Source organism: Cherax quadricarinatus, chromosome 16 (genome assembly GCF_038502225.1).
Source record: "Cherax quadricarinatus isolate ZL_2023a chromosome 16, ASM3850222v1, whole genome shotgun sequence".
Lineage (NCBI taxonomy): Eukaryota > Metazoa > Arthropoda > Malacostraca > Decapoda > Parastacidae > Cherax > Cherax quadricarinatus.
This window is the reverse complement of record NC_091307.1, coordinates 30,562,989-30,590,673: the sequence shown is the minus strand read 5'-3', so window position 1 is coordinate 30,590,673 and position 27,685 is coordinate 30,562,989. Positions and strand designations below refer to the sequence as shown.

The following is a 27,685-nucleotide window of genomic DNA, read 5'->3' as shown; positions in this document are numbered from 1 at the left end:
AAGAAATTAGACCTTAAGTGCCTCCTGGTATCAGACAATGCCCCTGGTCATCCTACAGACTTGGCAGAGCGACTTTCTGGGGACATGAGCTTCATTAAGGTCAGGTTTTTGCCTCCTAATACCACTCCTCTCCTGCAGCCCATGGACCAGCAGGTCATTTCCAACTTCAAGAAACTGTACACAAAAGCTATGTTTGAAAGGTGCTTTGAAGTGACCACCGATACTCTATTGACTCTAAAGGAGTTTTGGAAGGATCACTTTAATATCCTCAATTGTGTAAACCTTATAGGTAAGGCTTGGGAGAGAGTGACTAAGAGGACCTTGAACTCTGCCTGGAAAAAACTGTGGCCAGAATGTGTAGACAAAAGGGATTTCGAAGGGTTTGAGGCTAACCCTGAGAAGCCTATGCCAGTTGAGGAATCCACTTTGTCATTGGGGAAGTCCTTGGGGTTGGAGGTTAGTGGGGAGGACGTGGAAGAGTTGATGGAGGAGGACAATGACGAACTAACCACTGATGAGCTGCTAGATCATCTTCAACAGCAAGAGGCCAGACCTGAGGAAACTGCTCCGGAGGAGGGGATAGAGAAATTGAAGAAGTTGTCTACTTCAAAGATTAAGGAAATGTGTGCAATGTGGCTTAAAGTGCAAAGCTTTTTTGATGAAAATCACCCTCACACAGCTACTGCAAGCCGTGTTGGCAACCTGTACAATGACACTGTTGTGAACCACTTTAGGAAAGTCATAAAGGAACGAGAGGTACAGGCCTCTATGGACAGATATGTTGTGCGACAGAAGTCCAGTGACTCTCAACCTGGTCCTAGTGGCATTAAAAGGAGAAGGGAAGTAACCCCGGAAAAGGACTTGCTACCTCAAGTCCTAATGGAAGGGGATTCCCCTTCTAAACAATAACACCATCAACACTCTCCCCTCCTCCCATCCCATCAATCATCACCAGATCTTCAATGAAGGTAAGTGTCATGTAACTGTGCATGTCTTCTTCAGTTTGTGTGTATTAAAATTAATATTCTAAACAATAGGTTCAACACTCTCCCCTCCTCCCATCCCATCAGTCATCACCAGATCTTCATTAAAGGTAAGTGTCAATTATTCTATTGTTATTATTATATTGTTATTGTTGTTATTGTAATTATTCTATTGCATTAAACTTAATATTTCATGTGGTAAAAGTTTTTTTCATACTTTTGGGTGTCTTGCACGGATTAATTTGATTTCCATTATTTCTTATGGAGAAAATTGATTTGCTTTCCGATAATTTTGGATTAATATCGCGAACCAGGGGTCCACTGTATTGGCAACCAACATCAGCTACCCGACCCATAGTCAGGTCATCCCTATTTAGCCCACCCAGATAATTTCTCGGTCCCGTGAAGTCCGCCAATTGGAAGTCTGGGACAGAGACTTGATTGCAGTTATCTGGGTAATTCCATGATAAATTGAACCTAAGTGATTTGTGATCACTTTCCCCAAGCTCATCATTAACTTCAAGATTATTTAGTGATTCTTTGTTGGCAAGAACCAAGTCAAGCAGTTTGTTTCCCCTCATTGGTTCTGTCACAAAATGTCTTAAAAAGCAATCCTGAACCATATCAAGAAAGTCACTAGATTCAAGATTTCCTGTCACATTGTTCTAATCTCCCATTAACACAACATTTTCACATCTAAATGCCTTATGAATTTCATCCCATAGCAGCCTACTGCACTCCCTATCAGGGTTTGGGAGCCTATAAATCACAACCAAAATTAATTTTTCATGACCTTCGAGAAACTGTAGCCAAACAGATTGTGTCAGATGTTCCTAATCTTATATCTTGTCTAACACAATTTAAATTATCTCTGACATACATTGCCACTCCATCACCCTTCCTGTTGGCCCTATCAGTGGAATAGTTTATAACCCTGTATGTTGCATTCAGAAGACATTTCTCTATTTTTCAAGTTGAACCAGGTTTCTGTTATAGCAATAATATCTATATTACCTGCACTTGCAAGTAATCTTAGCTCATCTATCTTATTTCTTAGACTCCTACTATTTGTATAGTAAACCTTCAGGGAGCTAGTCACTCGTTGCCCTCTACTATCTCTGTTTATTGAACAATTACTTTGCCTTTACTACCAACTGTACTTTGAATACTGCCTTATAACATCCCTGGGGTATCCTGGTAATAACTGATGTTTTCAACCCTAGTACTGCTGCCTGATTGTTTCCCACAAACACCCATATCTCTATAATCTATCAGTTTAAAGTCCTAGACAAGTCATCAATGACCCCCTCAATCGAACAGGCTAATGCAACCACTCCAGCCCCCACACAGATTAACCCCATCCCTTGCATACATATCATGTTCTCCATAGAATTTGTCCCAGTTATCAATGACTGGGATTGCAAGTTCCTTGCAGTACCTGTCTAGCCAGCAATTTATACCAATTGCCCTAAACATCTATTCATTGCCCACTCCCCTTCTAGGCAAGATGGTACGTAGGATTGGGATCCCTCCCTAAGACCTGACTACTTCTATGGCTGACCTGTACTTATCCAGCAGCTCCTGTCTCCTGCCATTCCTGATGTCATTTCCACCAGCACTAAGACAAATAATGGGCTTGTTCCCATTACCTGACATAATATCCAACCTGCTGACTGTCACCAACACCAGCTCCTGGGAGGCACACCATCTGTCTGACCTTCCTATCTCTGTTACAAAAAGCAAGGTACATATATATCTTACCTGAGAGTCTCCCACAATCAGAATATCTTACCTTGATAAGCAGGGGAGTTAGCGGTACCTTTAACCTCACTAACCATTGAAGTACATTCGTCCTGGAGGACAGAGAATCAATTTCCTACCTTCACACCTTCTCTATTAACCTTCCTTATCTTTCTTCTTCCTGAATTGTGAACCATTTGCCACTTAAAGCAGCTGCCACTCACCAACTCACTGTTGGTATCCTTTTCCTCCTTACCAGCTCCAACCATCTCACATTCACTCCCAAACCCATCTAGGCAAAGCTTCAGCCTCCTATTTTTTTCCTGAAGAAGTAGAACCTTCTTCAACACTTTAACCTAAGATTCTAAAACACTACAGCAAGCCATGGTCTCTGTAACAACCTACGCTAATTCCCAAACAGCTTAGGACAGTGGCCTCACGTGACCACTGACTGCAGCGTACTGACCGCTGACCGCAGTGCTGGCTGTCTCCCACTGTGGCAGGATGACCCAAAAACAAAGAAACACTTCTACCATCATTCACACTGTCTTTGCAGAGGAGTGCAGATACGACAATTCAGATGTCGCTCCAAACAGCCAATATGCCAAACCCCCTCTAAAGCACAGGCATTGTACTTCCCACATTCAGGACTCGAGTCCAGCTAACCAATTTCCCTGAATCCCTTCACAAAAATATTACTTTGCTCATAATTCAACAGCTCATCAAGTCCCAGAAACCATTTGTCTCCACTCCTATCTAACGTGCTAACGTATGCCTGCTGTATGTCCAAGCCCCTTGCACACAAAATCTCTTTTACCCATCCCTCCATCCTTTCCTAGGATGACTCTGACCCCTCCTTCTCTCCACTACAAATATATACACCCTCCAAGTCGTCCTATTTTGCTCCATCCTCTATAAATGACCAAACCCTCAACCCCTCCTCAGCCCTCTGAATAATACTTTTACTAACTCCACACCTCCTAATTTCCAAACTATGAATTCTCTGCATAATATTTATGCCACACATTGCCCTTAGACACAACATCTCCACAGCCTCCAGCTTCCTTCTTGCTGTAGCATTTACAACCCATGCTTCACACCCATATAAGAGTGTCAGTACCACTATACTCTCATACATTCCCTTCTTTGTCTCCATGGATAATGTTCTTCATCTCCACAGATACCTCAATGCACCACCCACCTTTTTTCCTACATCAATTTTATAATTTACCTTGCCCTTCGTAAATCCATCTGCAGACACTTTTACATACAAATATCTGAATACATTCACTTCTTCCATACTCCCTCCCTCTAATCTGATATCCAATTTTTCCTTGTCTAAATCATGTGATACCCTCATCACCTTACTCTTTGTTCACTTTCAACTTTCTTTATGCCACCTCCCAAATTCATCCACTAAGCTTTGCAACTTCTTTTCAGAATCTCCCAAAAGCACAGTATCATCAGCAAACAGCAACTGTGTCAACTCCCATTCTGTATCTGAATCCACATAATTTAATCCCACCCCTCTCCCCATCACCCTAGCATTTGCCTCTTTTACAACCCCATCTATATACATGCTAAACAACCACGGTGACATTATACATCACAGTCTAAGACCTACTTTTACTGGAAAGTAATCTCCCTCTCTCTTACACACTCTAACCTGAGCCTCACTATCTTCATAAAAACTTTACAACAATATCTGCCACATTGCTTCCCGATCTGCCCTATCATTAGCCTTTTCTAAATCCATAAAAGCAATGAAAACTTCCTTACCTTTATCTAAATATTCATTATATGCTTCAATGTAAACATTTCATGTACATATCCCCTACCCATTCTAAAGCTGCCTTGTTCATCTGCAATCCTGCTCTCTGTCTTCTAATTCTTTCAATGATAACCCTACCATACACTTTACCAAGTATGCTCAGTAGGCTTATTCCCTTATGTTATTTCATTATTATTATTATTACAAAATCCTAAATCTGTAGAGGGATATACAATGTATAGGAATGGGAAGCAATTAGATTTGAATCAAGGAAGGGGAGAAATTTTAACAAATAAATATATGATTCTTGACTTATCTTTACCAAAGAACTAAGGTCTCCATAAATGCACAAAATGAACATAAAAGTATACAAGCATTTGGCAAAAATGAGAAAAAAAAAGGCATTTACTTAAAATGTTTGAATATTTGCAAAGACCAATCTTGTAAGAGCAAAATATGCTAAGTTAGAATGTCTAATTCAGAACATCACAACCTGGGGCCCTACTGCATTTAAAGTCCCACTTGTATCTACGTGCCTCAGTCACAGACTTGAATATTTATAACTCAGGCATTCATAAGTTGTACATCAGTGTATAAAGTAAACACTGCCTCAACTATCATCTTAGGATGTAATAGCAATAAATTCTGTAGAAATCTTAATATCATAACTTTACCTTTGCATCCACATCTGGGCAACCAGCAGATATTGTGTCAATGGTTGAGTGTAACTCTTCAGTTTGAGCTTTTAAAGCTGTTACTTCATCCTCAAGAAGAGAGTGAGAATTCTCTAGTTGCTTTTTCTCTGCTAACCACTTCTCTTGCTCACAAGCAAGCTGTGATAAACATAAAGATGGTAATTATTTAGGGCGAGCATTGCAATGAACACCTGTAAATAAATGGAGATCTACAAATCTTTAGACAATATGACTATATGTAAAAATGCAATGAGAGAAACAGTAATTGTTCAATTAACAATAAAAACTGGTAAGTTTCAGTGATGTACACATGGATAAATTTGCAAAGATGTTAAAAAGAGTAAACCCTCACATAACACAGGGGCTACATCCTTGAAAACTGGTGTGAAACATAAACTGCATTTTGTGAAGTGAAGAACACAAGAGAAAAATATGGTCACATTTCACACAACTCTAAATTTACCACCTAAAATTTTTTTACTATTGTACTAGGCAAAAATTACTTCAAAGTAACTTACCTCACATTCTGTTAGTCATTACTTAAAGCCACTGTAGTGCATGGGGGAAGATCAATGTGGGCCTACATGGCCAGGTTGGATGTATTCACTGGGCCAGTTCAGTACATGTGAATATCATGATAACAGCCATATTTCCTTCCCATATTTTAAGAAACATACATACATATATACACAGTGGTACCTCAGTATACATCTGCTTTGGAATAAGTCCAACTTGGTATACATCCTGTTTGGACGCAAAAATTTTTGCCTGGTATACGACCTTTGTTTGGAATACAACTCGCATGTTAGAACTTGTATGGGTCAAAATGAGTCACAACAATGTGAGCTACCCTTGTTTACCTCTCTCTTGAGACAAAGCCATGGCTGCCCACTAGCGTCAGTATGCTCGTTGCTACCATTCAGTGAACAACCTGGAGGCACTTGAGTGGCAGTTTATTATCCAGGAGGTATTTCTTCACGCTCAGGCAAAACACTTCATTGAACCAATCAAGGAAAATTTTCCTTGTAACCCATGCGTTACTGTTAGCCTTCACACTCAATTTACTCTTGGCGACACTGTTTTTCTTCAACACTCTGGGATTTTCAGAGTGATACACCAGTAAAGGCTTCACTTTGAAATCCTCACTAGAAATCCACCACAGAACATAGGCTTGTGTCCTGGCAGTGCCATTTCCTTCTGCATGATGTAGGTCCTCTTTGGCATTTTCTTCCAAAAGAGGCCTGTTTTGTCACAACTGAACACTGGTTGGGGGACGAATCCTTCAGCCTCTATAGAGTCCTTGAATTCCTGCACGAATTTTTCAGCCACACAGTTGTCAGAACTGGCAGCCTCGCCATGCCTTACCACACTGTGTAAGCCACTATGCTTCTTAAATCTCTCAAACCAGCTTTTGCTGGCCTTAAATTCACTAACATCAGCACTCATTCCAGGCATTTTCTTTACAAGATCGGCATGCAACTGCCTTGCCTTTTCACAAATTATCGACTGCATAACACTATCTCCTGTTAATTGTTTTTGGTTGATCCACACTAACTACAAATTCTCAACATCTATGAGTATTTGCGGTCTCTTTTTGGTAAGCATATCTACCCCTTTCACAACAAAAGCTTCCTTGATTTCCTTTTTCTTCGACACGATGGATGTGATCATTGAGTTCAGCCCCACACACTCCACTTTCATATTTTGCAATTTCTTTCTTTCCTTAATTCTATCGTGTTTCTCACCTTCTTTACCAAAGGGCTTTCATTAGAAGCTTTCTTTGGGCCCATGGTGGCTTATTTAGCAGTTACAAGCACAAAAAACAATGGATTATTATGAAATGTATGAATGCATGGGGTGATGGTCACTCGCCAACAAACAATGCCACACTTACTCCTGAATGTTGTGTGGAAACCTTCATGCATACCCGGCCACTCCCAGCTGCACGGACGCGTTCCGTACGACAGACGATTCGCAAGGCAAATCACGAACCGTGAGACTTTATTTTGACGAAAAAAGTTACCAAAAGACAAAATTCACAAACCGCGAGGCTCATGAAACTCAAGGGTCCACTGTATATTACTTGCCACATCATAAAAACAATTATAATTCTTTAAAGAAACATGGTACAAAGATGATTTTTTTTATTTTATTAACCCTTTGACTGTTGCAGGCCCCTTTCTGAAACTGTCATTCTATGTCGATAAATTTTTGAAAAAAAAATTTATTTTTCTTATGAAATGATAGAGAATCTTTTCCCAATGGTAATGACACCAAAAGTTCGAAATTTGGTCGAAAACTCATGGAATTACGCTCCCGTGAAGTTAGCGGTCTCGGTGACATATGCGTATCAGCGATTTCGCCAACTTTGAGCCCTGTTTTCAGCCAATTCCCTTGTTCCAGTTGACTTAACTCATAGCTATTTCTTTAGAACTCGATTTTATCTATCAGCTGAGTACAAGAAACTGCCCATTTACCAATTTGTAGATTGAGTGTGACTGGAGTGGTTGAGGCAGTGGTAGAGGCAGTGATAGAGGCAGTGATAGAGGCAGTGGTAGAGGCAGTTATAGAGGCAGTGGTAGAGGCAGTTATAGAGGCAGTGGTAGAGGCAGTTATAGAGGCAGTGGTAGAGGCAGTTATAGAGGCAGTGGTAGAGGCAGTGGGTGAGGCAGCGGTTGAGGCAGTGGTAGAGGCAGTGGTAGAGGCAGTGGTAGAGGCAGTGGGTGAGGCAGCGGTTGAGGCAGTGGTAGAGGCAGTGGTAGAGGCAGTGGTAGAGGCAGTGGGTGAGGCAGTGGGTGAGGCAGTGGTAGAGGCAGTGATAGAGGCAGTGATATTTACTAACATATATGTTATAAATAATAATAGTACATTATGAATAACATTTATTATTATTATTATTATTATTATTATTATTATTATTATTATTATAAATGTTATTAATATTAACATGTACTATTATTATTTATAACATATATGTTAGTAAATACCACTGCCTCACCCACTGCCTCTATCACTGCCTCACCCACTGCCTCTATCACTGCCTCTTCCACTGCCTCACCCACTGCCTCACCCACTGCCTCACCCACTGCCTCTACCACTGCCTCTATCACTGCCTCTATCACTGCCTCTACCACTGCCTCACCCACTGCCTCACCCACTGCCTCTATCACTGCCTCTACCACTGCCTCAACCACTCCAGTCACACTCAATCTACAAGCACCAAATACAATGAATTATTGTGAAATGTTTGGAAGAGCACGGAGACTAATACTCACTCCAGCATAAACAAAGCCACACTGACGATGCGTCAACCACTTCCTCCACCACTGCTTCAACCCTCATATTTTTGTAAAATTTCCTTCTTCAATTCTATCGTATTTATTATTATTATTATATTTATTATATTATTATTATTATTATTATTATTATTATTATTATTATTATTAGCAGTAGCAGTAGCACAAATGTTTGATTCTTTGCTGTGTTCAAGAGTAAACACATGATGTCACCTTCCGATACCTGTCCGAATAGCCATTCCAATATGCAGTCATAAATGGGTTGACATTATTTATGCTGTAGTTTAATATCAAATAATGAACAAACACAACACTCACCACACAGTGGTGGGAGGGCTGGCTGCCAGTTGTGGGGGGTCAGAGGGAGGGTAGTAGGGACTCAGTGGTGGAGGCAGTGGTATTTAATAATATACATGTTATTAAGCAATAACGTATGTATTTAGTACAATTTACGACGTTTTCATGTATTTTATGATTGTTCATGGTTCGACAAGTTAAGGAAGCAGTATTGTATTATATTTCCCTACAATATATTGGGGCACCAAACATTCGCGATTTTTCAACATTCGCGAGGCTCTTCATCCCCTAACCCTCGTGAATGTTGAGGGAGACCTGTATATATATTTATTATTATTATTATTATTATTATTATTATTATTATCATTAACACACTGGCCAATTCCCACCAAGGCAGGGTGGCCCGAAAAAGAAAAACTTTCACCATCATTCACTCCATCACTGTCTTGCCAGAAGGGTGCTTTACACTACAGTTTTTAAACTGCAACATTAACACCCCTCCTTCAGAGTGCAGGCACTGTACTTCCCATTTCCAGGACTCAAGTCCGGCCTGCCAGTTTCCCTGAATCCCTTCATAAATGTTACTTTGCTCACACTCCAACAGCACGTCAAGTATTAAAAACCATTTGTCTCCATTCACTATCAAACACGCTCACGCATGCCTGCTGGAAGTCCAAGCCCCTCGCACACAAAACCTCCTTTACCCCCTCCCTCCAACCTTTCCTAGGCCGACCCCTACCCAGCCTTCCTTCCACTACAGACTGATACACTCTTTAAGTCATTCTGTTTCGCTCCATTCTCTCTACATGTCTGAACCACCTCAACAACCCTTCCTCAGCCCTCTGGACAACAGTTTTGATAATCCCGCACCTCCTCTTAACTTCCAAACTACGAATTCTCTGCATTATATTCACACCACACATTGCCCTCAGACATGACATCTCCACTGCCTCCAGCCTTCTCCTCGCTGCAACATTCATCACCCATGCTTCACACCCATATAAGAGTGTTGGTAAAACTATACTCTCATACATTCCCCTCTTTGCCTCCAAGGACAAAGTTCTTTGCCTCCACAGACTCCTAAGTGCACCGCTCACCCTTTTACCCTCATCAGTTCTATGATTCACCTCATCTTTCATAGACCCATCTGCTGACATGCCCACTCCCAAATATCTGAATACATTCACCTCCTCCATACTCTCTCCCTCCAATCTGATATCCAATCTTTCATCACCTAATCTTTTTGTTATCCTCATAACCTTACTATTTCCTGTATTCACTTTTAATTTTCTTCTTTTGCATACTCTACCAAATTCATCCACCAACCTCTGCAACTTCTCTTCAGAATCTCCCAGTGTCATCAGCAAAGAGCAACTGTGACAACTCCCACTTTATGTGTGATTCTTTATCATTTAACTCCACGCCTCTTGCCAAGACCCTCGCATTTACTTCTCTTACAACCCCATTTATAAATATATTAAACAACCACGGTGACATCACACATCCTTGTCTAAGGCCTACTTTTACTGGGAAATAATCTCCCTCTTTCCTACATACTCTAACTTGAGCCTCACTATCCTCGTAAAAACTCTTCACTGCTTTCAGTAACCTACCTCCTACACCATACACCTGCAACATCTGCCACATTGCCCCCCTATCCACCCTGTCATACGCCTTTTCCAAATCCATAAATGCCACAAAAACCTCTTTAGCCTTATCTAAATACTGTTCACTTATATGTTTCACTGTAAACACCTGGTCCACACACCCCCTACCTTTCCTAAAGCCTCCTTGTTCATCTGCTATCCTATTCTCCGTCTTACTCTTAATTCTTTCAATAATAACTCTACCATACACTTTACCAGGTATACTCAACAGACTTATCCCCCTATAATTTTTGCACTCTCTTTTGTCCCCTTTGCCTTTATACAAAGGAACTATGCATGCTCTCTGCCAATCCCTAGGTAGCTTACCCTCTTCCATACATTTATTAAATAATTGCACCAACCACTCCAAAACTATATCCCCACCTGCTTTTAACATTTCTATCTTTATCCCAACAATCCCGGCTGCCTTACGGGTGAGATATAAGCGACTATTGGCAGAAAGGTGGGCTAGTGCAAAGATGAGTAGTGGGGGGGTTGAAGAGGGTTGGAATAGTTTTAAAAATGCAGTATTAGAATGTGGGGCAGAAGTTTGTGGTTATAGGAGGGTGGGGGCAGGAGGAAAGAGGAGTGATTGGTGGAATGATGAAGTAAAGGGTGTGATAAAAGAGAAAAAGGTAGCTTATGAGAGGTTTTTACAAAGCAGAAGTGTTATAAGAAGAGCAGAGTATATGGAGAGTAAAAGAAAGGTAAAGAGAGTGGTGAGAGAGTGCAAAAGGAGAGCAGATGATAGAGTGGGAGAGGCACTGTCAAGAAATTTTAATGAAAATAAGAAAAAATTTTGGAGTGAGTTAAACAAGTTAAGAAAGCCTAGGGAAAATATGGATTTGTCAGTTAAAAACAGAGTAGGGGAGTTAGTAGATGGGGAGATGGAGGTATTGGGTAGATGGCGAGAATATTTTGAGGAACTTTTAAATGTTAAGGAAGAAAGGGAGGCAGTAATTTCATGCACTGGTCAGGGAGGTATACCATCTTTTAGGAGTGAAGAAGAGCAGAATGTAAGTGTGGGGGAGGTACGTGAGGCATTACGTAAAATGAAAGGGGGTAAAGCAGCTGGAACTGATGGGATCATGACAGAAATGTTAAAAGCAGGGGGGGATATAGTGTTGGAGTGGTTGGTACTTTTGTTTAATAAATGTATGAAAGAGGGGAAGGTACCTAGGGATTGGCAGAGAGCATGTATAGTCCCTTTATATAAAGGGAAAGGGGACAAAAGAGACTGTAAAAATTATAGAGGAATAAGCTTACTGAGTATACCAGGAAAAGTGTACGGTAGGGTTATAATTGAAAGAATTAGAGGTAAGACAGAATGTAGGATTGCGGATGAGCAAGGAGGTTTTAGAGTGGGTAGGGGATGTGTAGATCAGGTGTTTACATTGAAGCATATATGTGAACAGTATTTAGATAAAGATAGGGAAGTTTTTATTGCATTTATGGATTTAGAAAAGGCATATGATAGAGTGGATAGAGGAGCAATGTGGCAGATGTTGCAAGTATATGGAATAGGTGGTAAGTTATTAAATGCTGTAAAGAGTTTTTATGAGGATAGTGAGGCTCAGGTTAGGGTGTGTAGAAGAGAGGGAGACTACTTCCCGGTAAAAGTAGGTCTTAGACAGGGATGTGTAATGTCACCATGGTTGTTTAATATATTTATAGATGGGGTTGTAAAGGAAGTAAATGCTAGGGTGTTTGGGAGAGGGGTGGGATTAAATTATGGGGAATCAAATTCAAAATGGGAATTGACACAGTTACTTTTTGCTGATGATACTGTGCTTATGGGAGATTCTAAAGAAAAATTGCAAAGGTTAGTGGATGAGTTTGGGAATGTGTGTAAAGGTAGAAAGTTGAAAGTGAACATAGAAAAGAGTAAGGTGATGAGGGTGTCAAATGATTTAGATAAAGAAAAATTGGATATCAAATTGGGGAGGAGGAGTATGGAAGAAGTGAATGTTTTCAGATACTTGGGAGTTGACGTGTCGGCGGATGGATTTATGAAGGATGAGGTTAATCATAGAATTGATGAGGGAAAAAAGGTGAGTGGTGCGTTGAGGTATATGTGGAGTCAAAAAACGTTATCTATGGAGGCAAAGAAGGGAATGTATGAAAGTATAGTAGTACCAACACTCTTATATGGGTGTGAAGCTTGGGTGGTAAATGCAGCAGCGAGGAGACGGTTGGAGGCAGCGGAGATGTCCTGTTTAAGGGCAATGTGTGGTGTAAATATTATGCAGAAAATTCGGAGTGTGGAAATTAGGAGAAGGTGTGGAGTTAATAAAAGTATTAGTCAGAGGGCAGAAGAGGGGTTGTTGAGGTGGTTTGGTCATTTAGAGAGAATGGATCACAGTAGAATGACATGGAAAGCATATAAATCTATAGGGGAAGGAAGGCGGGGTAGGGGTCGTCCTCGAAAGGGTTGGAGAGAGGGGGTAAAGGAGGTTTTGTGGGTAAGGGGCTTGGACTTCCAGCAAGCGTGCGTGAGCGTGTTAGATAGGAGTGAATGGAGACGAATGGTACTTGGGACCTGACGATCTGTTGGAGTGTGAGCAGGGTAATATTTAGTGAAGGGATTCAGGGAAACCGGTTATTTTCATATAGTCGGACTTGAGTCCTGGAAATGGGAAGTACAATGCCTGCACTTTAAAGGAGGGGTTTGGGATATTGGCAGTTTGGAGGGATATGTTGTGTATCTTTATATGTTTATGCTTCTAGACTGTTGTATTCTGAGCACCTCTGCAAAAACAGTGATAATGTGCGAGTGTGGTGAAAGTGTTGAATGATGATGAAAGTATTTTCTTTTTGGGGATTTTCTTTCTTTTTTGGGTCACCCTGCCTCGGTGGGAGACGGCCGACTTGTTGAAAAAAAAAAAAAAAAAAAAAAAAAAAAACATATATATATATATATATATATATATATATATATATATATATATATGTATATATATATGTATATATATATATGTATATATATGTATATATATATATATATATATATATATATATGTATATATATATATATGTATATATATGTATATATAGTGGGAGTTGTCACAGCTGCTCTTTGCTGATGACACTGTGCTCTTGGGAGATTCTGAAGAGAAGTTGCAGAGATTGGTGGATGAATTTGGTAGGGTGTGCAAAAGAAGAAAATTAAAGGTGAATACAGGAAAGAGTAAGGTTATGAGGATAACAAAAAGATTAGGTGATGAAAGATTGAATATCAGATTGGAGGGAGAGAGTATGGAGGAGGTGAACGTATTCAGATATTTGGGAGTGGACGTGTCAGCGGATGGGTCTATGAAAGATGAGGTGAATCATAGAATTGATGAGGGAAAAAGAGTGAGTGGTGCACTTAGGAGTCTGTGGAGACAAAGAACTTTGTCCTTGGAGGCAAAGAGGGGAATGTATGAGAGTATAGTTTTACCAACGCTCTTATATGGGTGTGAAGCGTGGGTGATGAATGTTGCAGCGAGGAGAAGGCTGGAGGCAGTGGAGATGTCATGTCTGAGGGCAATGTGTGGTGTGAATATAATGCAGAGAATTCGTAGTTTGGAAGTTAGGAGGAGGTGCGGGATTACCAAAACTGTTGTCCAGAGGGCTGAGGAAGGGTTGTTGAGGTGGTTCGGACATGTAGAGAGAATGGAGCGAAACAGAATGACTTCAAGAGTGTATCAGTCTGTAGTGGAAGGAAGGCGGGGTAGGGGTCGGCCTAGGAAAGGTTGGAGAGAGGGGGTAAAGGAGGTTTTGTGTGCGAGGGGCTTGGACTTCCAGCAGGCATGCATGAGCGTGTTTGATAGGAGTGAATGGAGACAAATGGTTTTTAATACTTGACGTGCTGTTGGAGTGTGAGCAAAGTAACATTTATGAAGGGATTCAGGGAAACCGTCAGGCCGGACTTGAGTCCTGGAGATGGGAAGTACAGTGCCTGCACTCTGAAGGAGGGGTGTTAATGTTGCAGTTTAAAAACTGTAGTGTAAAGCACCCTTCTGGCAAGACAGTGATGGAGTGAATGATGGTGAAAGTTTTTCTTTTTCGGGCCACCCTGCCTTGGTGGGAATTGGCCAGTGTGATAATAAATAAATATATATATATATATATATATATATAGATATATATATATATATATATATATATATATATATATATATATATATATATACATACATATATATATACACATACATATATACAGTAGGGCCCCACTTATACGGCAGGTTAGGTTCCAGGCTACTGCCGTAAAGTGGAACACCCTTTTTTTCCACTTATAAATGCATACAAGTACTAGATAACAAGTTTACACTAATATATATTAAGCTAGCAATAGAACTAGGCATCAAAAAACAATAAAAAAGTACAATACACACATAGTGAACTCATTACTTACCTTAAAATATTTATAGTCTTAATCTAGGGTGAGACAAGTAGTATTTATTGTAAGAAATCAAGTGTAGTATGTATGGTACTCAGCTGGGCTACCATACCAGGCCAACCCACCCACACATATATTCTATGATATTTAAGCATCCCAAAAGCGATAAAATGTATATACAGTGGACCCCCAGTTAACGATATTTTTTCACTCCAGAAGTATGTTCAGGTGCCAGTACTGACCGAATTTGTTCCCATAAGAAATATTGTGAAGTAGATTAGTTCATTTCAGACCCCCAAACATACACGTACAAACGCACTTACATAAATACACTTACATAATTGGTCGCATTCGGAGGTAATCATTATGCAGGGGTCCACTGTAAAGTTCACTCATTACTTAACTTAAAATATTTGTAGTCTTAATGTAGGGTTAGGAGTAAGTAAATGAGATAAAACGAATAAATGAGAGAGAGAAAGAATGAGTACATGAGAGAGGACAGGCTCCGAGTTATGTAAACAAACCAGGCGAAGGTAAGTTTTGTAAACAAACAAAGTGTACACGTCTGGTTTGTGTACAAGTTACATTGTGTACAAGTTGTCTTTGCATTGATATGGTAGAATAAATAAAGAAGAACGCTTCCATTCTCATGTAACATCATTTTGAGAAGAAATGACACTCTGAGTGAAGGCAATGGAAATAAGTCACTCTGACTTTTTTGTGTTATCCTGGGTTCTCTACACATATGCTGTTATGTATGATAATCTATGTAACTGTATTTGTGCATACCTAAATAAACTTACATACATACGAAAGGAATAATTTTCTACAGTTACCCCCAGTAACACATTTTCTCTTATGTTAGATTAGAGAAAATGTTATTCTTGCCGTCACTTGTACAAGTTATTTGGCTCCCACATCTCATATTTATGTTTATTTATTCTATTGTGGGGTGTATTTATCGTCTTTTTATGTTATGTATCTTGTTTATTATATAATTTTGAAAAAAATATCATGGATGGATTAATGAAAATGTGTATATTAATGTAATATAAGACATTTAATGAGACTCGGTGATTATTATTATTATTATTATTATTTCTAATATGGCGTCACTTGTGCAAGTCGTCTGCTACCACATACCATATTTATGTTTATTTATTCTACTGTGGGGTGTATTTATCATATTTATATGTTATGCATTGCGTTTATTATATAATTGAAAAAATATCATAGATGGATTAATGAAAATGTGTATATTAACATAATATACGACATTTAAATGAGACTCGGTGATTATTATTATCATTACTAATATGACGTCTTGAGACATAAGACACTGATTTTAATGTGTACCTGCACACCAGCACAGAATGTAAGTTTATTTAGGTACAGATATACATAAGTATAATTATCAGAGTATATGTAAAATATGAAATAACTTTTAAAAACACTTGAAATTTTGGAGTTTCCAGACAAAATGGAGAGATTTAGTGGTTACAGATCTCACGGAGAATGTAAACAAACAGGGTGGGGCGCGGTGACCGTATTAGAAAGTCAGGTGGGAGGAGCTGTATAGCGAGTTTTGGTCATAATTTGAAATGACTGTATTAGTGTAATGCTGTAAAGCGAAATGCCGTAAAGCGGGGCCCTACTGTATATATATATATATATATATATATATATATATATATATATATATATATATATATATATATATATATATATATATATATATAGTGCAAAGATGAGTAATGGGGGGGTTGAAGAGGGTTGGAATAGTTTTAAAAATGCAGTATTAGAATGTGGGGCAGAAGTTTGTGGTTATAGGAGGGTGGGTGCAGGAGGAAAGAGGAGTGATTGGTGGAATGATGAAGTAAAGGGTGTGATAAAAGAGAAAAAGGTAGCTTATGAGAGGTTTTTACAAAGCAGAAGTGTTATAAGAAGAGCAGAATATATGGAGAGTAAAAGAAAGGTAAGGAGAGTGGTGAGAGAGTGCAAAAGGAGAGCAGATGATAGAGTGGGAGTGCCACTGTCAAGAAATTTTAATGAAAATAAGAAAAAATTTTGGAGTGAGTTAAACAAGTTAAGAAAGCCAAGGGAAAATATGGATTTGTCAGTTAAAAACAGAGTAGGGGAGTTAGTAGATGGGGAGATGGAGGTATTAGGTAGATGGCGAGAATATTTTGAGGAACTTTTATATGTTAAGGAAGAAACAGAGGCAGTAATTTCATGCACTGGTCAGGGAGGTATACCATCTTTTAGGAGTGAAGAAGAGCAGAATGTAAGTGTGGGGGAGGTACGTGAGGCATTACGTAAAATGAAATGGGGTAAAGCAGCTGGAACTGATGGGATCATGACAGAAATGTTAAAAGCAGGGGGGGATATAGTGTTGGAGTGGTTGGTACTTTTGTTCAATAAATGTATGAAAGAGGGGAAGGTACCTAGGGATTGGCAGAGAGCATGTATAGTCCCTTTATATAAAGGGAAAGGGGACAAAAGAGACTGTAAAAATTATAGAGGAATAAGCTTACTGAGTATACCAGGAAAAGTGTACGGTAGGGTTATAATTGAAAGAATTAGAGGTAAGACAGAATGTAGGATTGTGGATGAGCAAGGAGGTTTCAGAGTGGGTAGGGGATGTGTAGATCAAGTGTTTACATTGAAGCATATATGTGAACAGTATTTAGATAAAGGTAGGGAAGTTTTTATTGTATTTATGGATTTAGAAAAGGCATATGATAGAGTGGATAGAGGAGCAATGTGGCAGATGTTGCAAGTATATGGAATAGGTGGTAAGTTATTAAATGCTGTAAAGAGTTTTTATGAGGATAGTGAGGCTCAGGTTAGGGTGTGTAGAAGAGAGGGAGACTATTTCCCGGTAAAAGTAGGTCTTAGACAGGGATGTGTAATGTCACCATGGTTGTTTAATATATTTATAGATGGGGTTGTAAAGGAAGTAAATGCTAGGGTGTTCGGAAGAGGGGTGGGATTAAATTTTGGGGAATCAAATTCAAAATGGGAATTGACACAGTTACTTTTTGCTGATGATACTGTGCTTATGGGAGATTCTAAAGAAAAATTGCAAAGGTTAGTGGATGAGTTTGGGAATGTGTGTAAAGGTAGAAAGCTGAAAGTGAACATAGAAAAGAGTAAGGTGATGAGGGTGTCAAATGATTTAGATAAAGAAAAATTGGATATCAAATTGGGGAGGAGGAGTATGGAAGAAGTGAATATTTTCAGATACTTGGGAGTTGACGTGTCGGCGGATGGATTTATGAAGGATGAGGTTAATCATAGAATTGATGAGGGAAAAAAGGTGAGTGGTGCGTTGAGGTATATGTGGAGTCAAAAAACGTTATCTATGGAGGCAAAGAAGGGAATGTATGAAAGTATAGTAGTACCAACACTTTTATATGGGTGTGAAGCTTGGGTGGTAAATGCAGCAGCGAGGAGACGGTTGGAGGCAGTGGAGATGTCCTGTTTAAGGGCAATGTGTGGTGTAAATATTATGCAGAAAATTCGGAGTGTGGAAATTAGGAGAAGGTGTGGAGTTAATAAAAGTATTAGTCAGAGGGCAGAAGAGGGGTTGTTGAGGTGGTTTGGTCATTTAGAGAGAATGGATCAAAGTAGAATGACATGGAAAGCATATAAATCTATAGGGGAAGGAAGGCGGGGTAGGGGTCATCCTCGAAAGGGTTGGAGAGAGGGGGTAAAGGAGGTTTTGTGGGCGAGGGGCTTGGACTTCCAGCAAGCGTGCGTGAGCGTGTTAGATAGGAGTGAATGGAGATGAATGGTACTTGGGATCTGACAATCTGTTGGAGTGTGAGCAGGGTAATATTTAGTGAAGGGATTCAGGGAAACCGGTTATTTTCATATAGTCGGACTTGAGTCTTGGAAATGGGAAGTACAATGCCTGCACTTTAAAGGAGGGGTTTGGGATATTGGCAGTTTGGAGGGATATGTTGTGTATCTTTATATGTACAGTGGACCCCCGCATAACGATCACCTCCAAATGCGACCAATTATGTAAGTGTATTTATGTAAGTGCGTTTGTACGTGTATGTTTGGGGGTCTGAAATTGACTAATCTACTTCACAATATTCCTTATGGGAAAAAATTCGGTCAGTACTGGCACCTGAACATACTACTGGAATGAAAAAAGTTCGTTAACCGGGGATCCACTGTATATGCTTCTAGACTGTTGTATTCTGAGCACCTCTGCAAAAACAGTGATAATGTGCGAGTGTGGTGAAAGTGTTGAATGATGATGAAAGTATTTTCTTTTTGGGGATTTTCTTTCTTTTTTGGGTCACCCTGCCTCGGTGGGAGACGGCCGACTTGTTGAAAATATATATATATATATATATATATATATTTATATATATATATATATATATATATATATATATATATATATATATATATATATATATATATATATATACACACACACACACACATATATATACACACAGTAGACCATCATTTAGCATGAGTTTATTTGGCACAATTTGGGTATAGCACGATTGAAGAATTGTGGCACAATTTTATGTAACACGTCATACGATGAATTTAACATGGTTCAGTTTGCGGCAAGAAAAAAAAAAACTTCCCTTTTCCTCAAGCAGCCGCCTTGTTGTGGTTCAGCTGGGGAGACCTCCCGCCGTCCCCAGCCACCCCCCGACACCACCCCACCATCAAAGCATTCGTACTTCAAACTTGACTAACTTATTGAATCACTTGACTGACTTACTGAATCACTTGACTGACTTACTGAATTACTTGACTGACTTACTGAATCACTTGACTGACTTGCTGAATCATTTGACTGACTTACTGAATCACTTGACTGACCTACTGAATCACTTGACTGACCTACTGAATCACTTGACTGACTTACTGAACTGAATTTAAATATAGGTAAGAACCCCAAAGGGGTGGAGCGGGGAAGTGGGGATAGTAGAAGAGTAGGTGGGCAAGAGGAAAAGGCATTAGTGAGAGGTACAGTACCAGGGCTTGACCCAGTTGCTAGGTGGATAGCATGCTCTGAGACGTGGATAAGGAGCTGGAGAGTCAGTAGTCACCGGCGATGTTGGACGGCAATGAGAGCTCGAATGACTGCACCTTTCTGCATAGTGATGGTCTGGCTTGTGACTGGTGGAGACTGCCAAGAGGAGAGGTGGACAACAGTTACTGGAGTGAGTTGTTATAGCAGTTTCGGATCTGTGAAGGAGCCATTGATGATTCTTCTAAAAGTCGATTTTGTGAGCACCACAAGTTCTACCATATTTGCTTTGTCGTTACATAGGTCTTCAATTATAGCATCAATAGCTGGCTGGTCGTACCATAGGTCGATAGTGTACTTGATTTGGCCAGTCTGCATGCAGTGGACAGCTTGGTGTACATATAGAGTACAGTGAGTATGGTAGTTGGTAAATAAGGAGATGGGTAGGGTGGATCTGACTTTGTTATCCACTGTCGGTTGTGCTACAGGTATTGCAGGTTCTTGCAGAGGATTGTCAAATGGGAGTGCTTTGACTTTCTTGGCCAGTAGTGACTGAGGTGGAGGTGCAGAACTTAGGTCGGTGGCTGTGGTGGTGGAGGTCTTGGGTGGGTCATTGGAGATTGCTGATTGGTCTGAGGCAGTGATGGTGTTGTGCGAGTCTTGCGTTGTGTTTTCAGTAGTGGTGATATTGACTGGTGCTTGGGTGAGCCTGATGATATCGGCAGAAGGTGGAGAGTCTGGGAAGGTGAATGCAGGCATGCTGTTCAGTCTGAAAAGTTCACTGATAGTCGTGTTAAAGATCCTGAAGAAGCCATGTTCTGCATGTGTGCATACAGCAGACAGTACTGAATTTTTGTAGTCACATGCAGGTGGAGAAGTACTGGTGGTGGAGTGTTGGGTTGATTTCAGGAGTTTGGTGATGTCAGCCTGGAGTTTGGCGATAGTAGCATTGGTGGGTGATCTGGATGGTGATTTCTTCTGTTCTGCTTCAATGTTCTTTTTCATGATTTCTCAGCAGTTTAAACATTTGAGTGGAGCAGTGGCATGTCTTGGAGTCATGGCCTTCAGATCCACAAGTGGAGCAAAACTTCTTGTCCTTGGTGGGGCAGTCTTTTGTAGAGTGAAGGTATGAGCAGCAGCTCCAGCATTGAGTGATATGATGGTATCACTCGGCTTCGATGTGGTTGGCGTTTATGAAGTAGTAGTAGATGGCTAGTCCCTCAGCCATAGCTTGGGCAGCCATCGTGATGTCGGTAAAAGTGATTTTTTAGCATGGATGAGGCCATGGGAATCTTGGTAATGCTTTCCACTGTAGCCCAAGGGTTCTGGTCTTCAACAGATTTTTTGAGATCTTCAGTGGTCTGTGATGTAATCAGTTTGTCCAGTCGTTTCAGAAAAACAGTCCTCTTAGCCCTTAAGGCTGGAGAGGACAGGATTCTGTAGCCACGCTCGTCGAGAGTGGACAGGGAAGATGTAGTCAACAGTTTCTCGGCCTCCATATCATCTTCACAGATGACAATGAAGGATTCTTGGAGGGAAAGGATGGTGTTGATCTTGACTTGCAAGCCCCTGACAGCAACAGCAAGGGCAAACTTGGTGGAGTCGTTGATTGTACAACTGGCTCATTTTATCCTGACTCTGTTAGAGTAACTCGTCTTGAGATAGGTGGACGATGAGGTAGAGGTTCCCCTCCCCAACGGGAATCACAGGGACACTTCTTGAGGTGAGGAGCAACTGTGTCTTGCCAGTAGCAAGGCCAACAGTGCAGTCTCCTGACTTACTGAATCACTTGACTGACTTACTGAATGACTTGACTGACTTACTGAATGACTTGACTGACTTACTGAATGATTTGAGGCTTACTGAGTCACTTGACTGACTGAATCACTTGATTGAATGATGTAAAGTTAGACACTCCAGTAAAACCATCAACTTCAATACCAGAACCTATACCATCAACCTCAGCCCAGTAGCGCCACAACATAACTCTCCACTCTCTTCACAGTCATCCACAAACACCAACACCCACAATTTAAGGTAAGAAATACTATTATTTCTGTTACATTTGTAGTCTTAAGCAGTAAAAACAACATAATACATCATAACAATGAACTACAATTACATTTTCACTTTTATTTTTGTAAGATGTGGAGGCCTAAAAAAAGTTGTTTGGCTTTTTTGGGGCTCTCAGGAACATAACCCTACTTTTCCCATTAGATCTTCAGTTCATCTAACACGGTTTTACCTAACACTGTGTTTTCAGGAACGTAACTACCGTGTTAAATGACAGTCTACTGTTTACAGTGGAACCTTGACTTACAAGTACCCCAACTTATGAGTTTTTTGAGATACGAGCCATCCCTGGGTCGATTTTTTGCTCTGAGTTACGAACCAACATTTGAGTTACGAGCCAGCTCCCCCCTCCCTCTTCCCACTCAACCCAAAACCTGGACACCTCACTTGTTTATCTATGAATTCATACTTTAATTCCATGGAAATCATTCTCTTTTTCTTCTTAGCAATAATAAAATATTATTACAGTCAAGTCACTCGGTAAGTCAGTTAAGTCACTCAGTAAGTCAGTCAAATCACTCAGTAAGTCAGTCCAGTCAGTCAGTCTAGTCATTCAGTAAGTCAGTCTAGTCATTCAGTAAGTCACTCTAGTCATTCAGTAAGTCAGTCTAGTCATTCAGTAAGTCAGTCTAGTCATTCAGTAAGTCAGTCAAGTCACTCAGTAAGTCAGTCAAGTCATTCAGTAAGTCAGTCAAGTCCTTCAGTCATTCAGTCAGTCACACAAACTCATGTTAACCTCTTTTTCTGTGTACAAAGTAACACTTCAATTACAGCTACAGGTTATCTCCTGTCTAATATCTTTGTTAATTCTAAGACTAAAGTGCTTATACCTCTTCGTGCCACTTTCAGCAACACTAGTATAGCTACTGGGTGTCATGATTGCTTGGCAGATACAAGATATAGTAATTAAAATATCATAACACAATTGACAAAGACAGCTGCCTTGTAGCAGAGAAAGACTGGATACGTATGAATTACGAATGCTGGGATGGTGGGGAGGTGTCAGGGAGTGGTAGGGGATGGCTCCCTGGTTGCTCCACAACAAGGCAGTTGCTTGAGCAAAAGAGAATTTTTTTTTGCTTCCCACAAACTGAACCATGTTAACCCTTTCAGGGTCCGTCCCGTAGATCTACGGCTTTACGTTCAGGGTCCAAACCGTAGATCTACGCCATGAGCTCAGCTCACTCTGATAAACTGTGAGTGGTACATTTGGGCCTAGATATGAGAGAATACATCTATGTGGTATGTGTGCACCACATAAAACAGATCCTGCAGCACACTGTGTATAATGAGAGAAAAAAAATTAAATCATGATTTTTCGATTAAAACAGCAACTTTGCAGTGTTTTTTCGTATGTTTTTTATAGTTGTATTTGCGATTTCTTGGTCTCATTTGATAGACTGGAAGACATATTACAGAAATAGAGATGATTTTGATTGGTTTTAGCACTGGAAATGGCTTGAAACTGAGCTCAAAGTAGCAGAAATGTTAAATTTTTGCCGATATTCAAGAGTAAACAAACGACCTCACACGTCTAATACACGTCAGCTGGTGGGTCTAATATACATTCACAAATATGGTGATGATATTTATACAATTATTACAGTATTGCATAACAGTAAATCTTCTATTTTTTGGTGTGAATAAAAATTCATTATGTGAATAAAAAATCAAAATGGAATTTATTTGTAAAGCCTCAAAACATAACTAATGAACAGAGGAAATGTTAGTTTAGTGCCAGGAATGCCTACATTGTTCATTCTGGACCCTATTTTGAAATTGGAATATTTTGAACTTTGTGTTAAATTGGCCAAATTAACAATTTCCGATCACTTTATTTTGTAGTTGAAACAGTTGACTTGGCGATTTCTTGTGCTCAATCGATAGAATAGAAGTAATACTAGTGAAATAGCTAAGAATTTGGTTGATTGGAATAATGTAATTGGCCTAAAATGGGAGTCAAAGTCGGCAAAATCGCCGATTCGTAAATATCGCTGACACATCAAAATTTGCGAGAGCATAATTTCGTCAATTTTCCGCCAAATTTCGTACTTTTTGTTTTATTACCTTCACAAAAACATTCTCTACGATTCCATAAGAAAAAATAACAAATTTTTTTTTTGAAAATTCTTGGACACTGGTGCGTGACTCCAGATTTGGGCCTTGGACCCTGAAAGGGTTAAATTAATTATACGACATGTTACATGAAATTGTGCAGCAATTCTTCAATGGCGGTCTACTGTATTATCATAATAACGATAGAGCTTCAGTTCCCTAAATAATAACAATAATGCATAATATGTACGTAATATGTAGGTAGTAGGTTGATAGACAGCAACCGCCCAGGGAGGTACTACCTTCCTGCCAAGTGGGTGTAAAACAAAAGCCTGTAATTGTTTTACATGATGGTAGGAGTGCTGGTGTCTTTTGTCTGTCTCATAAATATGCAAGATTACAGGTACGTCTTGCTACTTCTACTTACACTTAGGTCACACTACACATAGGTATACAAGCATATGCATATATATATACACATATATATATATATATATATATATATATATATATATATATATATATATATATATATATATATATATATATATATATATATATATATATAAATACATACGTATATATATATATATACACACCCCTCTGGGTTTTCTTCCATTTTCTTTCTAATTCTTGTTCTTGTTTATTTCCTCTTATCTCCATGGGGAAGTGGAACAGAATTCTTCCTCTGTAAGCCATGTGTGTCGTAAGAGGCGACTAAAATGCCAGAAGCAAGGGGCTAGTAACCCCTTCTCCTGTATATATTACTAAATTTAAAAGGAGAAACTTTAGTTTTTCCTCTTGGGCCACACCACCTCAGTAGGATACGGCTGGTACATTTAAAGAAGAAGAAGAAAGATTTTTTTTTTTTCAACAAGTCGGCCATTTCCCACCGAAGCACAGTGACCCAAAAAGAAAGAAAATCCCCAAAAAGAAAATACATTCATTATCATTCAACACTTTCACCTCACTCACACATAATCACTGTTTTTGCAGAGGTGCTCAGAACACAACAGTTTAGAAGCATATACGTATAAAGATACAGTGGACCCTCGCATAGCGCTATTAATCCGTTCCTGAGAGCTCAATGTTATGCGAAATTATCGTTATGCGAATTAATTTTCCCCATAAGAAATAATGGAAATCAAATTAATCCGTGCATGACACCCAAAAGTATGAAAAAAAAAATTTACCAAATGAAATATTAATTTTAATACACACAAACTGAAGAAGACATGCACAGTTACATGACACTTACCTTTATTGAAGATCTGGTGATGACTGATGGGATGGGAGGAGGGGAGAGTGTGGATGGTCTTATTGTTTAGAAGGGGAATCCTCTTCCATTAGGACTTGAGGTGTCAAGTCCTTTTCCGGGGTTACTTCCTTTCTTCTTTTAATGCCACTAGGACCAGCTTGAGTCACTGGACCTCTGTCGCACAACATATCTGTCCTGAGAGGCCTGTACCTCTCGTTCCTTTATGACTTTCCTAAAGTGTTTCACAACATCGTCAGTGTAATAGTCACCAGCACGGCTTGCAATAGCTGTGTGAGGGTGATTTTCATCCATAAAGGTTTGCACTTTAAGCCACATCGCACACATTTCCTTAATCTTTGAAGTAGGCAACTTCCTCAATTTCTCTCTCCCCTCCTCTGGAGCAGTTTCCTCAGGTCTGGCCTCTTGCTGTTGAAAATGATCTAGCAGCTCATCAGCGGTTAGTTCTTCACTGTCCTCCTCCACCAACTCTTCCACATCCTCCCCACTAACCTCACCAATATGAGCAATAGTTCCAGGCATTTTTTCCTGTTCACCTGGGTGTTAGTTGACTGTCGTGGGTCGCATCCTGGGGGACAAGATTAAGGACCACAATGGAAATAAGTCAGACAGTCCTCGATGATGCACCGACTTTCTTGGGATATCCTGGGGGGCAAACCCTCCGGGGTTAATCGTTTCTTGGTAATTGTTTCACGTTAAGCCACACCAACAACACTCTCTCCACATCTTCGAGTAATACAGCTGATGGTGGTGCAGCAACAACAGCTGACTGTGGTGCAGCAACAGCTGACCATGGCACAGCAGCAGCTGTGGTGCAGCAACAGCTGACCATGGTGCAGCAGCAGCTGTGGTGCAGCAACAGCTGACCATGGTGCAGTAGCAGCTGTGCAGCAACAGCTGACCATGGTGTAGCAGCAGCTGTGGTGCAGAAACAGCTGACTATGGTGCAGCAACAGCTGACCATGGTGCAGCAGCAGCTGTGGTTCAGCAACAGCTGACCATGGTGCAGCAGCAGCTGTGGTGCAGCAACAGCTGACCATGGTGCAGCAGCAGCTGTGGTGCAGCAACAGCTGACTGGTCCAATAACAGCTGACCGTGGTGCAGCATCAGCTGACTGGTCCAATAACAGCTGACCGTGGTGCAGCAACAGCTGACTGGTCCAATAACAGCTGACCGTGGTGCAGCAGCAGCTGACTGTGGTACGATAGTATTTATCGCCCCTTTTTACCACAGGGTTGGCACTAGAAGCTTTCTTTGGGCCCATGGTGACTTATTTAGCAGTTACAAACACTATAAATAATGGAATAATACAAAATGTATCGAATGTATGCATGCAACCAGCCACCCTGGCTTGTAAACAATGACAGCAAGGCAGGCGTTCAGGCTGGACGGACAGGTTCGGGACAGATTCGGGACGAGTCATATTCAGAAACAGCTGATGGTGGTGCAACAGCAGCTGACCGTGGTGCAGCAGCAGCTGACCGTGATCCAGCAGCAGCTGACCGTGATCCAGCAGCAGCTGACTGTGATCCAGCAGAAGCTGACTGGTCCAGCAACAGCTGACTGGTCCAGCAACAGCTGAACATGGTGCAGCAGCAGCTGACTGATCCAGCAACAGCTGACTGGTTCAGCAACAGCTGATCGTGGTGCAGCAGCAGCTGACTGATCCAGCAACAGCTGACTGGTCCAGAAACAGCTGATCGTGGTGCAGCAGCAACTGACTGATCCAGCAACAGCTGACTGGTCCAGCAACAGCTGATTGTGGTGTAGCAGCAGCTGACTGATCCAGCAGCAGCTGACTGATCCAACAACAGCTGACTGGTCCAGCAACAGCTGATCGTGGAGCAGCAGCAGCTGACTGATCCAGCAACAGCTGACTGGTCCAGCAACAGCTGATCGTGGTGCAGCAGCAGCTGACTGATCCAGCAACAGCTGACTGGTGCAGCAACAGCTGATCGTGGTGCAGCAGCAGCTGACTGATCCAGCAACAGCTGATCGTGGTGCAGCAGCAGCTGACTGATCCAGCAACAGCTGATCATGGTGCAGCAGCAGCTGACTGATCCAGCAACAGCTGATCATGGTGCAGCAGCAGCTGACTGATCCAGCAACAGCTGACTGGTCCAGCAACAGCTGATCATGGTGCAGCAGCAGCTGACTGATCCAGCAACAGCTGACTGGTCCAGCAACAGCTGACCGTGGTGCAGCAGCAGACTGTGGTATGATAGTATTTCTCACCCTTTTTACCACAGGGTTAGCACTAGAAGCTTTCTTGGGGACCATGGTCACTTATTTTGCAGATGAAATCACCAAAAACGCTGTAATAATACGAAATTTTCCGATTGTATGCTTGGATGTTGCCACGGAGGCTGGCTTGTAAACAATGCCACCGGCGGAACATGTGAGGCTGGCTCAGGCCGCACATTAGACTCATCTCAGACGAATAGCGTTGAGCGAGTTTTTT

The 27,685-nt window shown here is 40.7% G+C and overlaps 1 protein-coding gene across 6 annotated transcripts in view; it reads right to left on the bottom strand.

Annotated features, from left to right (window-relative positions):
* LOC128705063 (centrosomal protein of 290 kDa) overlaps nucleotides 1-27,685 on the bottom strand; it is a 448,876-nt gene that overhangs the window by 162,724 nt on the left and 258,467 nt on the right. For all 6 annotated transcript variants that reach the window (XM_070085555.1, XM_070085557.1, XM_070085556.1 and 3 more), the window contains one exon: nucleotides 5,169-5,327. In XM_070085555.1, coding sequence (XP_069941656.1) covers nucleotides 5,169-5,327 — 159 coding nt within the window. The remainder of the gene's footprint in view (nucleotides 1-5,168; nucleotides 5,328-27,685) is intronic.